This window comes from Triturus cristatus, chromosome 1_1 (genome assembly GCF_964204655.1).
Source record: "Triturus cristatus chromosome 1_1, aTriCri1.1, whole genome shotgun sequence".
Lineage (NCBI taxonomy): Eukaryota > Metazoa > Chordata > Amphibia > Caudata > Salamandridae > Triturus > Triturus cristatus.
Window position 1 is genome coordinate 102,931,646 of NC_140579.1, and position 12,571 is coordinate 102,944,216.

At 46.1% G+C, this 12,571-nt stretch overlaps 1 protein-coding gene across 1 annotated transcript in view; it reads right to left on the reverse strand.

The window, feature by feature from the left end:
- CNTNAP1 (contactin associated protein 1) overlaps positions 1–12,571 on the reverse strand; it is a 379,706-nt gene that overhangs the window by 187,232 nt on the left and 179,903 nt on the right. The window contains exon 7 of the mRNA XM_085608996.1: positions 1,263–1,403. Within this exon, the coding sequence (XP_085465122.1) occupies positions 1,263–1,403 (141 nt within the window). The remainder of the gene's footprint in view (positions 1–1,262; positions 1,404–12,571) is intronic.

Here is a 12,571-nt window from a genome sequence, read left to right on the forward strand (position 1 = left end):
TTGAGTAAGCCTCAGACTGCTCTGCAACGCTACCCTCTGAGAGTCAGGCGCTACAATTGGGTGTTTGGTTCCCAGTGAAGGACAAATGTAGTCATGTTATTTGTGCAGGCCTCACAGATGCTGCCTCGTTTTCCAACAGGTGCAGTATATATAGAGCCAGTTTCTTACATCTGCTCCTCGGACTCAAGAGGAGTTGAGTCAAGCTAGGAAACTGATTTCACTGATTTAGCACTGTCAATTACGTCTTCCCTTCCTACTGGAGGAAATAAGGTTAATTCCTCTTTTTTTCAGGGCCCCCAGTTCAGAACCGCTGAGAGTGCCCCTGCGGCCTGGCATAGTAGATGCTGCCAACCTTATCCAGAAAGTCATCCGCAAACATGTTGCAGCAGGACTCGTATAGAGGGGGCAGAGCCTATGTTGTTGGTTTCATACAAGAGTTGACTATATCGTAAATCATCTCAGATGAATTGGAGGGATTATCAGTCCTCGAACTGAAGTCATTGATCTGAGCTTTTCTTACAGCAGATTGATATTTTTGTAATGCTTCTTTGTGCAATACAAGACTGGGCAACAAGCACACCGGGTACATACAGCAGAGCAACCAAAACAAGATATTTTATCAGGGAGCAACACACCACAGATAAACCTTTATAACCACAAAATGGAAGCGGAAAATGCACACCAAGGCACTACATTGCCTACCCTGGAATGCAGAGCAATCCCATAAACCTGGATGCATTTCACATCTTTACAATTAGATGTACAGAAACAAGAAGAGTTGAACTACTTCTTTGTTAACAGTCCCAGAATTAGAGCAATTCTGAAATAGTAGTGCCACACAAGCAAACATGCATGAAATTGTCAGAAAATTGTATAGAGCCTTATTCTTAGCATTGCACTAGAACTAATGTAGAAAAGTAGTACACACCCAAAATTTGCAATAGAATGGGCTGCGATATTTCGTGGTTGCTCAGTTACCAAACCATTCTTAGTTTTTGATCACAGATTTGAAAATAACACTGTAATAGTGTGTGTGTTTTCACTCTTTCTGAGTTGTGCAAACTACGGATGCGTGCTCAGTGTCTCAAAAAATGTCACCAGGGTTTTTACCTCGCAACATCTCGGTTGCTGATCAGTGCGAGATACAATCTGCCATCATCCATTCCATGTATCCTCACTTCTGACCCCTGAGCAGAAGTGAGGATACATGGAATCTTAGTAAAATATATTCCAGACAAACCAAGAAACGACGCAGTCCTCACCTTAAAACGTATGGACGGCTTTCTTCTCCTGGCCATATCGGAAATGTAGAAGCCATTCACATAGATGTTCTCCAGGCACCCTCTGAAGTTTTGCTTGTGGACAAGGCTTTTGTCCTGGTTTACTACACCACCAAAGAAGAGCTTCGAAAAATAAGACAAAAGGCAAATAATAAAAAGGTTTCATCTCTTCAGATTAATCTTTTTGAGATGATAACTCAATGTTGCCTGGATCTGACATTGAAAAGCCTTAGCAGTGTGGTGCCCTAGCAGAATTTGCCCATGTATGTGAAGAATGTGGCAAACTCAGCGGATGCAGAGAAACCGAACTGGGCAATCCATACAGAAATAATACGTAGTGGCAAAGTCAACAGGTCTGGCCAACGCACGTAAACACAGGCATGCAAATGCTGTTTGCATGCACTGCATGCACAAAATCTATTTATAAAATGAAAGTCTGTTCTATCTGCTTTGCCAGTACTGGAAGGAAAGAAAAACTGAATGCTTTCTTTATAAAATGCACATAGGAATTAAAGAATAAAATGTGACAGTGTGATGATTGAGAATATTTTTCAAATAGTTCCTCATGCGTTACAATGGAAGCACTTCCTGGAAGGTGGAATGATACACCAAATCAGGCCCGGCTCCAGGAATTTTTATTTGGGTAGGCCAAGGGTGCTTTCGGGGGGGCCACTGCAGCAGTCACAGCCGGCATGACGGGGGAGGGCTGGGGGGCTGGGGAGGTGTCGCACTGGGGTTTAATTTAATAATATTAATTATAATTAATCAGCATAGAGAAGGAAAGAGTGTGCATGACTGGTTTGGGCGGCCCCAGAATGCCGACCAAATAGTCTTTGCACACTCAGGAGTGGGCACACCACTCCTCCCCTGCCCTGCTCGTAGAGCAGCCCCGCCCACCCGCAACCAAACATAAAATGGTAATAACTGAAAGTTAGTACCATTTTATGTTTCTGCTTCTTGCACTGCAAGAATGCAGTGGGGCAACGCTCCTCCGCCCTAGTGTAGGAGCCGCCCCTGCACTGCGGGCCCAATTTGTTGCTTCTGGAGGTAGCCTACAATCCATAGATTACATCATATCTACTTGCAAACAGTCACCATGATACCACAGATTGATTCTGTGTGTATACAGAGCATGTGGAGAGTTATTTGAAAGTAAAAGCAATGTCTGGACCTAACTGCAAACCCTCGAATTCCAGCAGGCCAGGCTTCAATACAAGTACTTGAATACCAAGCATAATAGTTCAAGATTAAGGAAGTCCCTATTACCACACAAAAGCATTGACATCCTCGTATTAGAAAGGCTGGCTATTTACTTGTTGCAATTTGTCCAACACTTATTTCTCTGCACAAATGTAACTTGATACATTTTACTGTCTTGTCATTCTTTTGCGATGTACTTTCAAAGGTACAAATTCTTGAAAAACAGTAACGCATTTGAAAAAAGAGAAATGAGTATTTTATGAAAACTGCCAGCAGTTTTCACATCGACCTTTTCAAAACTAGCAGTCCAGTCATAGAGGTAACCTTCTATCATTCTTTGAAAACTCACTCCCTTATAAACTCATCCATACATAGGATTCCGTGAGCTCCTTTCTCATGTGCTAAAATAGTCAAATTATGAAAGATAAAGCATTAATCTGTAATGCAATACAGGAGAATGAGACACCCATCTAGTTGCTGAATTGCACAATGTGAAACTAGAAATCCTGGGATCAATCCTAGCTTCTATGCTTGACCAAATTGTGTGATCCTAGCCAAACCTTTATTTCCCTGAGCCTCCTTTATTCATCATCACATAAGAGGGCACCTTCGAATACATGTGTTCCAGATGTGCACTGTACAAAACACATTTTCTGTGAGAACAAGCCCGAGCACTCAAACATCATTTGAGATATGAGTGCTCAGGCTTGTTGTCACTTGTAAGGTGGATCCCTAGGGGTCACATATCGGGGGTTGGGTGATTTCCCCCTCCCTTAAGCACCATAGCAACTATTTAAGAATTAGGATATTACCGCTAAGAGTGAGCACCAACACCACTCGGGGCCCTGTCACCCAACACAGAGTTTATTTAAAAACACATTTTCTGTTTGATTTAGTCTACTATAATAGTGCTTCATCTGCACTAAGAATCTAAGCCACAAGTAAGGCGCACATAACAACAGACTTGCCTTTTAGTTACTAAGGGCCAGATGTACAACCTTTTTTTGCAGTCGCAAACGGGCAATTGGCCCGTTTGCGACTGCAATAAAGGTTGTTGGTATGTACAAATGTTATCGTGCAAGACTGTATTAGGAAGTGGCATTCCAAGGGCGTCCCTTCCTAATAGCGAGCCGCATTTGTATGTATCATTGTTTTGCAACCGCAATTGCAAAACACTCGCAGTTTACTACTTACTTCAAGTAGGCGGTAAGTCGCACGGAAAGAGGAAGGAGTCACCAGGGGATGCCTTCCTCTTCGTGAATGGATGCAAAAATATTTTTTAAGAGCAGACAGTGGTCCCACGGACCACTGCCTGGTCTTAAAAAATGAAACAAACGTTTCATTTTTCTTTTTGAAATGTATCCCATGTAAGGTCCCTTTGATGAGGAGAGGAGGTTTCTGAGGTGGGAGTATAAGGCAAGTAACACTACTCAGCCTCCCTCATTGCCAGTCTTCAGAGAGAATCTCTCTTCATTACTACCTGAAGAGACCCCGGACTCTGCAGCACACTCCCTTCCCGGCCTGTTTATCCATTTTCTACCATCCATCTCCCGTGCACCTTAGCTCACAGCTGACCTTGGGCCCCAGCCCCATATCAACCACCATCCGACTCCATTTTCATTATTCCCGGTAAAAACATTAGGAAAATTACCCTCAAACTTAAATCATTGAATATAACAGTAAAAAAATGAGCACACACTTTAAAATATATTCCACAGAGGCCCTAATGACCTGACTGCTAATTAAATATACAAAAACAGAAAGACCATGACAGGGCCGGCTTTAGCACTGGTGCAACAGTCTTTATTGGTGCCCCACCACTGACCTCTTTCTCCATAGATACCTTTACTACCACCCTCCAACAATGCCCTTCATATCTCCATAGCCCCTCCCCATCATGCCTTCCTCTTCGGATGTCCTCACTGCCACCCTCCACCAGTGCCCCTCATCTCTCTGTAGCCCCCCTACACCCCATGACCACCTCCTCGGTTTTCGTCACCGCCAACCTACCACCATTGCCCCTCACCACTCCATAGCCCCTCCCCCATTACCCCCACCTCGGGTTCCCTCATTACCACCCACCAACAGTGCACCTCATCTCTCTGTAGCCACTCCCCCTCATGACCGCCTCCTCAGACTCCCTCACTACCACCCTCCACCAGTGCCCCTCAGCTCTCTGTAGCCCCCCTACACCCCATTACCACCTCCTTGGATTCAGTCATTGCCACCCTCGACGAGTGCTCCTTATCGCTCCATGGCCCCTCCCCCGTGACCCCTCCTCGGATGCCCTCACTGCCACGCTCCACCAGTGCCCCTCATCTCTCCATAGTCCCTCCAGCTCATGACCTACTCCTCAGACTCCCTCACTACCACCCTCCACCAGTATCCCTCATCTCACCGTAGCCTCTCCCCGTCATGACCTTCTCCTCAGACTCCCTTACTACCACCCTAAACTAGTGCCCCTCATCTCTCTGTATCCCCCCTACACCCCATGAACCCCTCCTCGGATGCCCTCACAGCCAAGCTCCACCAGTGTCCCTCATCTCTCCGTAGCCTCTCCCCTTCATTACCTCCTAATCAGACTCCCTCACTATCACCCTCCACCAGTGCCCCTCATCTCACTGTAGACCCCCTACACCCCATGACCACCTTCTTGAATTCAGTCATTGCCACCCTCGACCAGTGCTCCTTATCGCTCCATAGCCCCACGCCCCATTACTCCCTCCTCGGATGCCCTCACTGCCACCCTCCACCAGGGCCCCTAATCTCTCCATAGCCCCCCCAACTTATGACCAACTCCTCATACTCCCTCACTACCACCCTCCACCTGTGTCCCTCATCTCACCGTAGCTTCTCCCCTCACGACCTTCTCCTCAGACTCCCTCACTAGCACCCTCCACTAGTGCCCCTCATCTCTCTGTATCCCCCCTACACCCCATGACCCCCTCCTCGGATGTCCTCACTGCCACGCTCCATCAGTGCCCCTCATCTCTCCATAGCCCCCTACACCTCATAACCACCTCCTCGGATTCCATCACTGCCAAACTCCAACATTGCCCCTCATCGCTCCATAGCCCCTCCCCCCATTACCCCCTCCTCGGATGCCCTCACTGCCACGCTCCACCAGTGCCTCTCATCTCTCCATAGCCCCTCCAACTCATGAACTACTCCTCAGACTCCCTCACTACCACCCTCCACGAGTGCCCCTCATCTCTCTGTAGCCCCCCTACACCCCATGACCACCTCCTTGGATTCAGTCATTGCCACCCTTGGCCAGTGCTCCTTATCGCTCCATAGCCCTTTCCCCCATGACCCCCTCCTCGGATGCCCTCACTTGCCACGCTCCACCAGTGCCCCTCATCTCTCCATAGCCCCTCCAACTCATTACCTACTCCTCAGACTCCCTCACTACCACCTTCCACCAGTGCCCCTCATCTTTCCGTAGCCTCTTCCCCTCATTACCTCCTCCTTAGACTCCCTCACTACCACCCTCCACCAGTGCCCCTCATCTCTCTGTAGCCCCCCTACACCCCATGACTACCTCCATGGATTCAGTCATTGCCATCCTCGACCAGTGCTCTTTATTGCTCCATAGCCCTTTCCCCCATGACCCCCTCCTCAGATGCCCTCACTGCCACGCTCCACCAGTGACCCTCATCTCTCCATAGCCCCTCCAACTCATGACCTACTCCTCAGAAACCCCTTACTCCCACCCTAAACTAGTGCCCCTCATCTCTCTGTATCCCCCCTACACCCCATGACCCCTTCCTCGGATGCCCTCACTGCCACGCTCCACCAGTGCCCCTCATCTCTCCATAGCCCCTCCAACTCATGATCTACTCCTCAGACTTCCTCACTATCACCCTCCACCAGTGCCCCTCATCTCTCCGTAGCCTCTCCCCCTCATGACATCCTCCTCAGACTCCCTCACTACCAACCTCCAGCAGTGCCCCTCATATCTCCGTAGCCCCGCTCTCATATGCACTTCATTACTTGTCTAGCGCTACTCATAGTGTAGGGTGTCACAGTACTTTACATCGTGCCCACATTATGCAGAGACAATCAATCATACAAGTATGTAAATCAGCCTATAGGGATTGTCACATAAACCAATGAGGATTACCAGGAGTAGGAATCACATGTCATCCATAGTGGTGGGCACTATGTTTTAAGAGAGTTTGGTCTGGAGAGGCACAAACACAGGATTTAATGCATACGCCAGTGGTGGTGTGGGGGTGAGGGGGAGCTTTACTGATTAAAATGTATGTCTGCCCTAACAAACTCTTTATAGCAACATTAGAATAATGAAAAAGTGAAGAAATATTAACAACACAAAAAAAGAACTGCTGTCCTGGGGCTAATGAAACCCAGTGTGGGGGAGACTGCGGGATTATTTTCAGGCAGGTGCGGAGTCACCAAGTTATGCGACTGACAAACGTTTACTAATTAAGAGTTAAGTGGCAGCTGCTGAAAGTGCCCATAATTGAAAAAGGTACATACTTTAAAATAAACAACAGCGGATGTATTTAGGTTGTCACGGCCAAAACCCCCTCTCCTCGTGTTGGCAACGCAGAAGTTGTCAGGAAACAACAGGTGGTATGGCCTGAAAACATGTGCGCCACATCCTCACCTCCTTCTCCCAGCCCAGCCTGCAATGCTCAATGCACCAAACGTTGTTAAACCAACGTCCACAGTGCAGAGGCAGTGCCCCGGCTCTCCCCTTCCCTCCCCTCACCCTCCCCTAATAACGCGAGCTGTGCTTTAATATCGGCCTCGGCCTCAAAGTGCGGAACACAAATGAGTCACCTGCTTGTTCCTCTTGCGGGCTAGCAGGCAGGAAATCACTGCAGGTCGATAATGATTGAGGGTTAGCCTGGGCCTGATTCTTTGTGACTGCCCCTGTGCTTGCTTTTAAGAGTCGATGTAAAGTATGATAAACCTGTGAGCACTTCAACACGCGATTCGGGGCACCTGGTTCCTGGCCAATGCTGACTTGTCAGGCTAGCCCACATTGTCCTTTTTGTTCAGGTGCTCTTATATCGCAGCTGAAAAACTAACACATGTCTAACACTAAGTATCTCTCTTTAATGTGGTAATGCCCCTTGTGTAAGCAAATTGAAACCCAGATCTACTGCCTTTCCTAATGTTTGTGCTACTTACCCCTTACTGCTCACCTTCACATCATTGCATTACCTTTGGATATGTAAATAATTTAAATGTTGTTAGCCAACGTCAAGGAAGAGTAGATATAACTGAATCTAGAAGAAAGTGAGCGTAGACTGACAGGGGAGAAGGTCGAAAGGACAGTGTGTGACCCCTGATCTTAGGAAGAGTTCCAGCACATCAGTCAAAGTGCTAGCCATAGGGCATCAAAACCCTCAGGAACTTCCATAGAGTGCACCGGAAGCGGGGTGTATCATAGGTGTTGCCTGCGTTCCATTTACATGACCTCTGGTGCTCATCACAGTAGCCTCCCAGAGCACCAATGTGGCCTTCTTAGCAAAGAGCAAAGCTACCATCTTGCCGTACATGGAAAGGAGCTGATCTCCCTAGCAAGACAGTGACGGGAACAGGCGTCGCCACGGTGCAGGATGATCTTGCCACTGTGATGTTTTCAATGTGATGTGGGGTAGGTAGGTGTGGCGTATCAGATCAAGGAGGGGATGAGTATCTTTAGTATTAGGAAACAATAGGGCAGGGGAAAGGCACCATTGTAATGTGGAGAGTCATTAGGTGATGGAGGGTAGTCACTTACTTGGTATGAAGTGTGAAGTGAACCGAGTCTGAGGCCTGGTCTCTCAGTGGAGAGTTTCATTTGCCAGGGCATGAAGTCCTTCTGCCCTCGTCGCAGTGCTTCATTCGACCAGTAACAATGACACCTGCCGCATAGCTGCTGAGGTTTCAGATTCCTATGAGTGCCATTTTCATAATTTCTGTCATTTCAGTGTAATTATGAGTGACATTTCAACGACTATGAATGACACTTTCTGGAGAGCAAAATCAAGCAATGAAGATGAGAGAAACATGTAAATATCAGACATTGCACCCAATTGTGCATTGAGATTGTCTGCTTATTAAAGCATCCGCTACATTATGCTCCCAAACAGGGCGTTGCACGTCCATGATTGTTCAACACCTTTGAGCGATGTTTGTAATTTTTAGGACAAGGTTATGCTGAAAATGTACTTTATTTTGCTCCGGAGCTAAAATATTTCTCTAGCGTGGCCTGCAAAAACACCGGAGTCCAAAATATCTATAATACTTTAGGCCTCCTATTCTTAATCCCTAAATTCATTACATTGAAGTTTCTTTTTCAAATGTGTAAGTTTGGAACCGTCTATCAAAACCTTACTATGAGGCAGGCTCCCTTGCTGAAATTCAGATTTGGTATTACATCTGACTTTTACCAGTTCCAGTTGAGGATGTGGGTGGAGTCAGTAGAGTAAGTGGGTGGAGCCAGTTGAGGAAGTGGGTGGAGCCAGTAAAAGTGGGTGTGGCGTCCGACAAACATTTGAGCACCTGCACTTCATATTTTACAAATTAAGCACTGGTGACATGCTCTCAGCAACTTGTCTGAAAACTGTCCTTCACATCCCCATTGAATCTTGCACAACCCCCTGCTCCTTGTGGTCGAGCCAATTCCAAGAAGCCTGCCTGTGTGCCTTCCCCCAGTTGTGCCAGAGACTCAGCCACATCCTGTCCATTGTTGGTGACTCAGCCTGCCACACCAGCTGCCCTGTGACCACCCCCAACTGAAAGAGGAAGCACGAGGTTAGGCCCTGAAACCACACCAACTAATAGAGGAAGCACAAGGCTGTACACTGTGAACACACATTTCTGTGGTTCTGCCAATTCCCAGAACCAGCAAGATAGTTCCTGTTTTACACAAGAGGGTTCCTGTTCTTGACTCTAAGCCAGAGATAAACCCCCGAATGAGTAAGGGCCTTCAACTGAAAGAAAACACATTTCCACACATCACATGCCCTCTCACGAGACACAAGACACGCCCCTACCTTGACACATCTGTTGGAAATTACTGCTTGTCACTTCCCTTTTTCTTGTCACTTCTCCTTTCTTCTTTTTCCTATTGACTGAAAACTGTATAAATATTCTGATGTGTGAATAAAACTGCAGACCACTCCTGTACCCGCTTGGTGCTGGAGCTCTCCCCTTAACTCGAGTTACTGGACCCTTTTTTACTCGAACACCACGGACTCCTCTCTTTGCTTTGACTGAAATTATGATTATTAAGTATAGAAATTCTGAGATATGGTAATATTGAATTAATTTACCACATTAATTGGCGCCCGCACAGGGACATTCACTTTTCCCCACGCGCCGGCGATATTGGACCCGGTACTGTCCCCTCCTGACCTTTGACGGACTTCAAAGTGCACAACGCGGGGAATTCCCGCTAACTCCCTCGAGGCAAAGAGGGGGACCAACTGAGGCCCGGCATCCACACGAGGCGGTGAGGAAAATTGCGGAACGTCCTGAACCAGAGCCCAACCTGTGAAGAGACGAATCAGAGGTTCTGCGAGTCCCACCTTAGAAGCTACGCGCATTTTTAAGATCTTCAAGAGGCCTTCCAGTTATTTTTTTTTCGCTGAGTACTGCTGAAAAGTATAAAGACGGACCCACCACTTTGTGGGTGCGGTAAAGATACAGGTTTTTGTTGGTTTTGTGAGGACAGCTAAACTAGTATAAAAATAAAAGACGGACTCACCACTTTCGTGGGTACGGTAAAGATATATGTTCTGTTTGTTTTTCTTTTTCTCTCAATTCTAAATCTTTGAAAAATCTTGCCATCATGCCTATTTTCTCGAAAATACGTAAGATAGCAACCGAAAGGAGTATTCTTGAGAAGGAAATTCCCCTTCCTCCTCAGGATACTCCAGGACACTTCATGTATGCAAAACATGGTGTTGGTGCAATTATTTATTGTGATTTATGGGTGGATTATACTAAAGACCTAGAAAACAGATATAGATGGCCTGAAAATGGTACTTTTGACATGGAATGTATTATAAAATTAGAGGAACAGTTGTGGAAGACAAAGGGAGTCTGCCAATCACAAAGTGACTCGGTGGAATTATGGAGAAAAGAAGCCCATAGGAGGCAACAGAAGGAATTGCATAAAGTTGAAAAGGGTAAGAGAATGTCACAGCAGGCCAAGAAAGAACAGTTACAAGAAATAGGGAAAGAAGCAGTTAGTGAAAGGAATAAAAGGGAACAAACAGCCATTTCTACTGGTTTTTATCCTGTATTGCCATCTGCACCTGAAAACCTTAACATTGCACCACCTAAGACACAACCTACCGCCCCATCACCAGAGGATACTTTCACCAATTTCCTCTTAGATACTCCACCTCCATATGAGGTTCCAGTAATTCAACACCCTCTGCCACCCTTTTTACAACATAACACACTACCTCTCACTCCAGAAGGGGGTGCCGTAGGTCCAGACCCAGGTAAAACAATTCTCGACTGCCCCTATGACCCGACTCCGAGCAACACAGGGGAGGCGGGCCGAATAAGTAAAATACTTCATGACTCCTGGGAAGAAATAAGACATCTACCAGCAATTGACACGTTTCTTCAAGCGGCCTCTGAGTTTCTTCGTACTGGAGAGAACTCACGAACCATTAACGCTATGACTACAAGAAGATCACACCCTGTAAAAATGCACATGTATAGGTTCCTCCTTTGCTGTTTCATAAAACACATATAAGCAGAGGAAAGAAATGTACCAGTTTCACTTTTTGACTTATTAGATTCCGCATCCGACCACACTAGTCTAGAACTTATAAATGATGCACTAGACAGGTTCACCCGTAATGTGACCCGTATTCTACAAAACTTGCAAACAAATGAAGAGAATAAGAAACTTGAGGAGGAAATTACTGAACCTACTGAAAAAGTCCTACCCGTTCGTTCTTCCGCCCCTAATTCACGAACACCCCCGCCTACATTCCTCCAAGGTCACTCTGAACGGTCATCTCCAGATGAGTTATTTGAAAAAACATCCAATGCATTAGACTACTGGTTAGACCAGGAACCTCCGCTTACACCGGAGGAGGAGGAAATAACCAGAACTGCGACCCTATGTGTCTCTCAACATAAGATATATGACAATGATCTCATAGCCCAACTTTTTCTAGCATTACCATGCTCACATCAAAGATTAGCAAGTCTCTACATGGTACAACATCTCATCACACTCAATGACACTCATTTTAAACATGATCCAAGACTCGAAGATTTTCTGTCTGACTGCGCTCATAACATGTTCCTCCACAATAGTTCAGTTTTTCTCAACACACTTATAGATTTTAGACAGAAATACCAGAAAACGACTGAATATAAATCTTTCAATAATACTTGTGGACCAATTAATAGACTTCCTCAAACACGCCGGTTCCCCATGAGAGAGGTCCACCCCAGAGCTGACACGAATGGCGCGCTACAATGCGTTTTTATTTATGTACCCTTGACAAAACTTGAGTTACTAAGGATAAAAGAAATGGTTCCCTCCCACTCAAAGGATCCTGCTGGATTCTTTAAAGAATTAGGAGATGTATTAATGATGGTAACATATACTCTTTCTGATATCACAGCAATTCTGAAATTATTGTTGCCATCGGGTATATATGACAAACTAAGAGAGAAAGATTGGGAAGTAGCAGGTGAACACATTAGATGGACCAAACTTCAGAATGACGAAAATGCTAGAGTAGCAGGTCAAGGTATAGGAGACAGACTAAAAGCACTTCCTGGCACTATTTTAAAGGTGCTACCACAGTTACTGACAGTGAAAAAGGAGGACTGGGATACCATTTCCTCCTGCAAACAGAAACATGGTGAAGACATAGGAGATTATTACACCAGACTTGAAAAATGTTTTGCGGTAAATAGCGGCCTTACGCCGACAAGCGAAGCTTACCCGCATCTGTTTGTTTCCAAATTAGTAGACAACGCCTTGCCAGCTATTAAGGAAAGAGTACTAAAAGTAGAAAGTATCTGGCAAGCACATACACCACCACAGGTGTTACAAATGCTACAATACTACCAAAATCGCATTAGGGATGAAG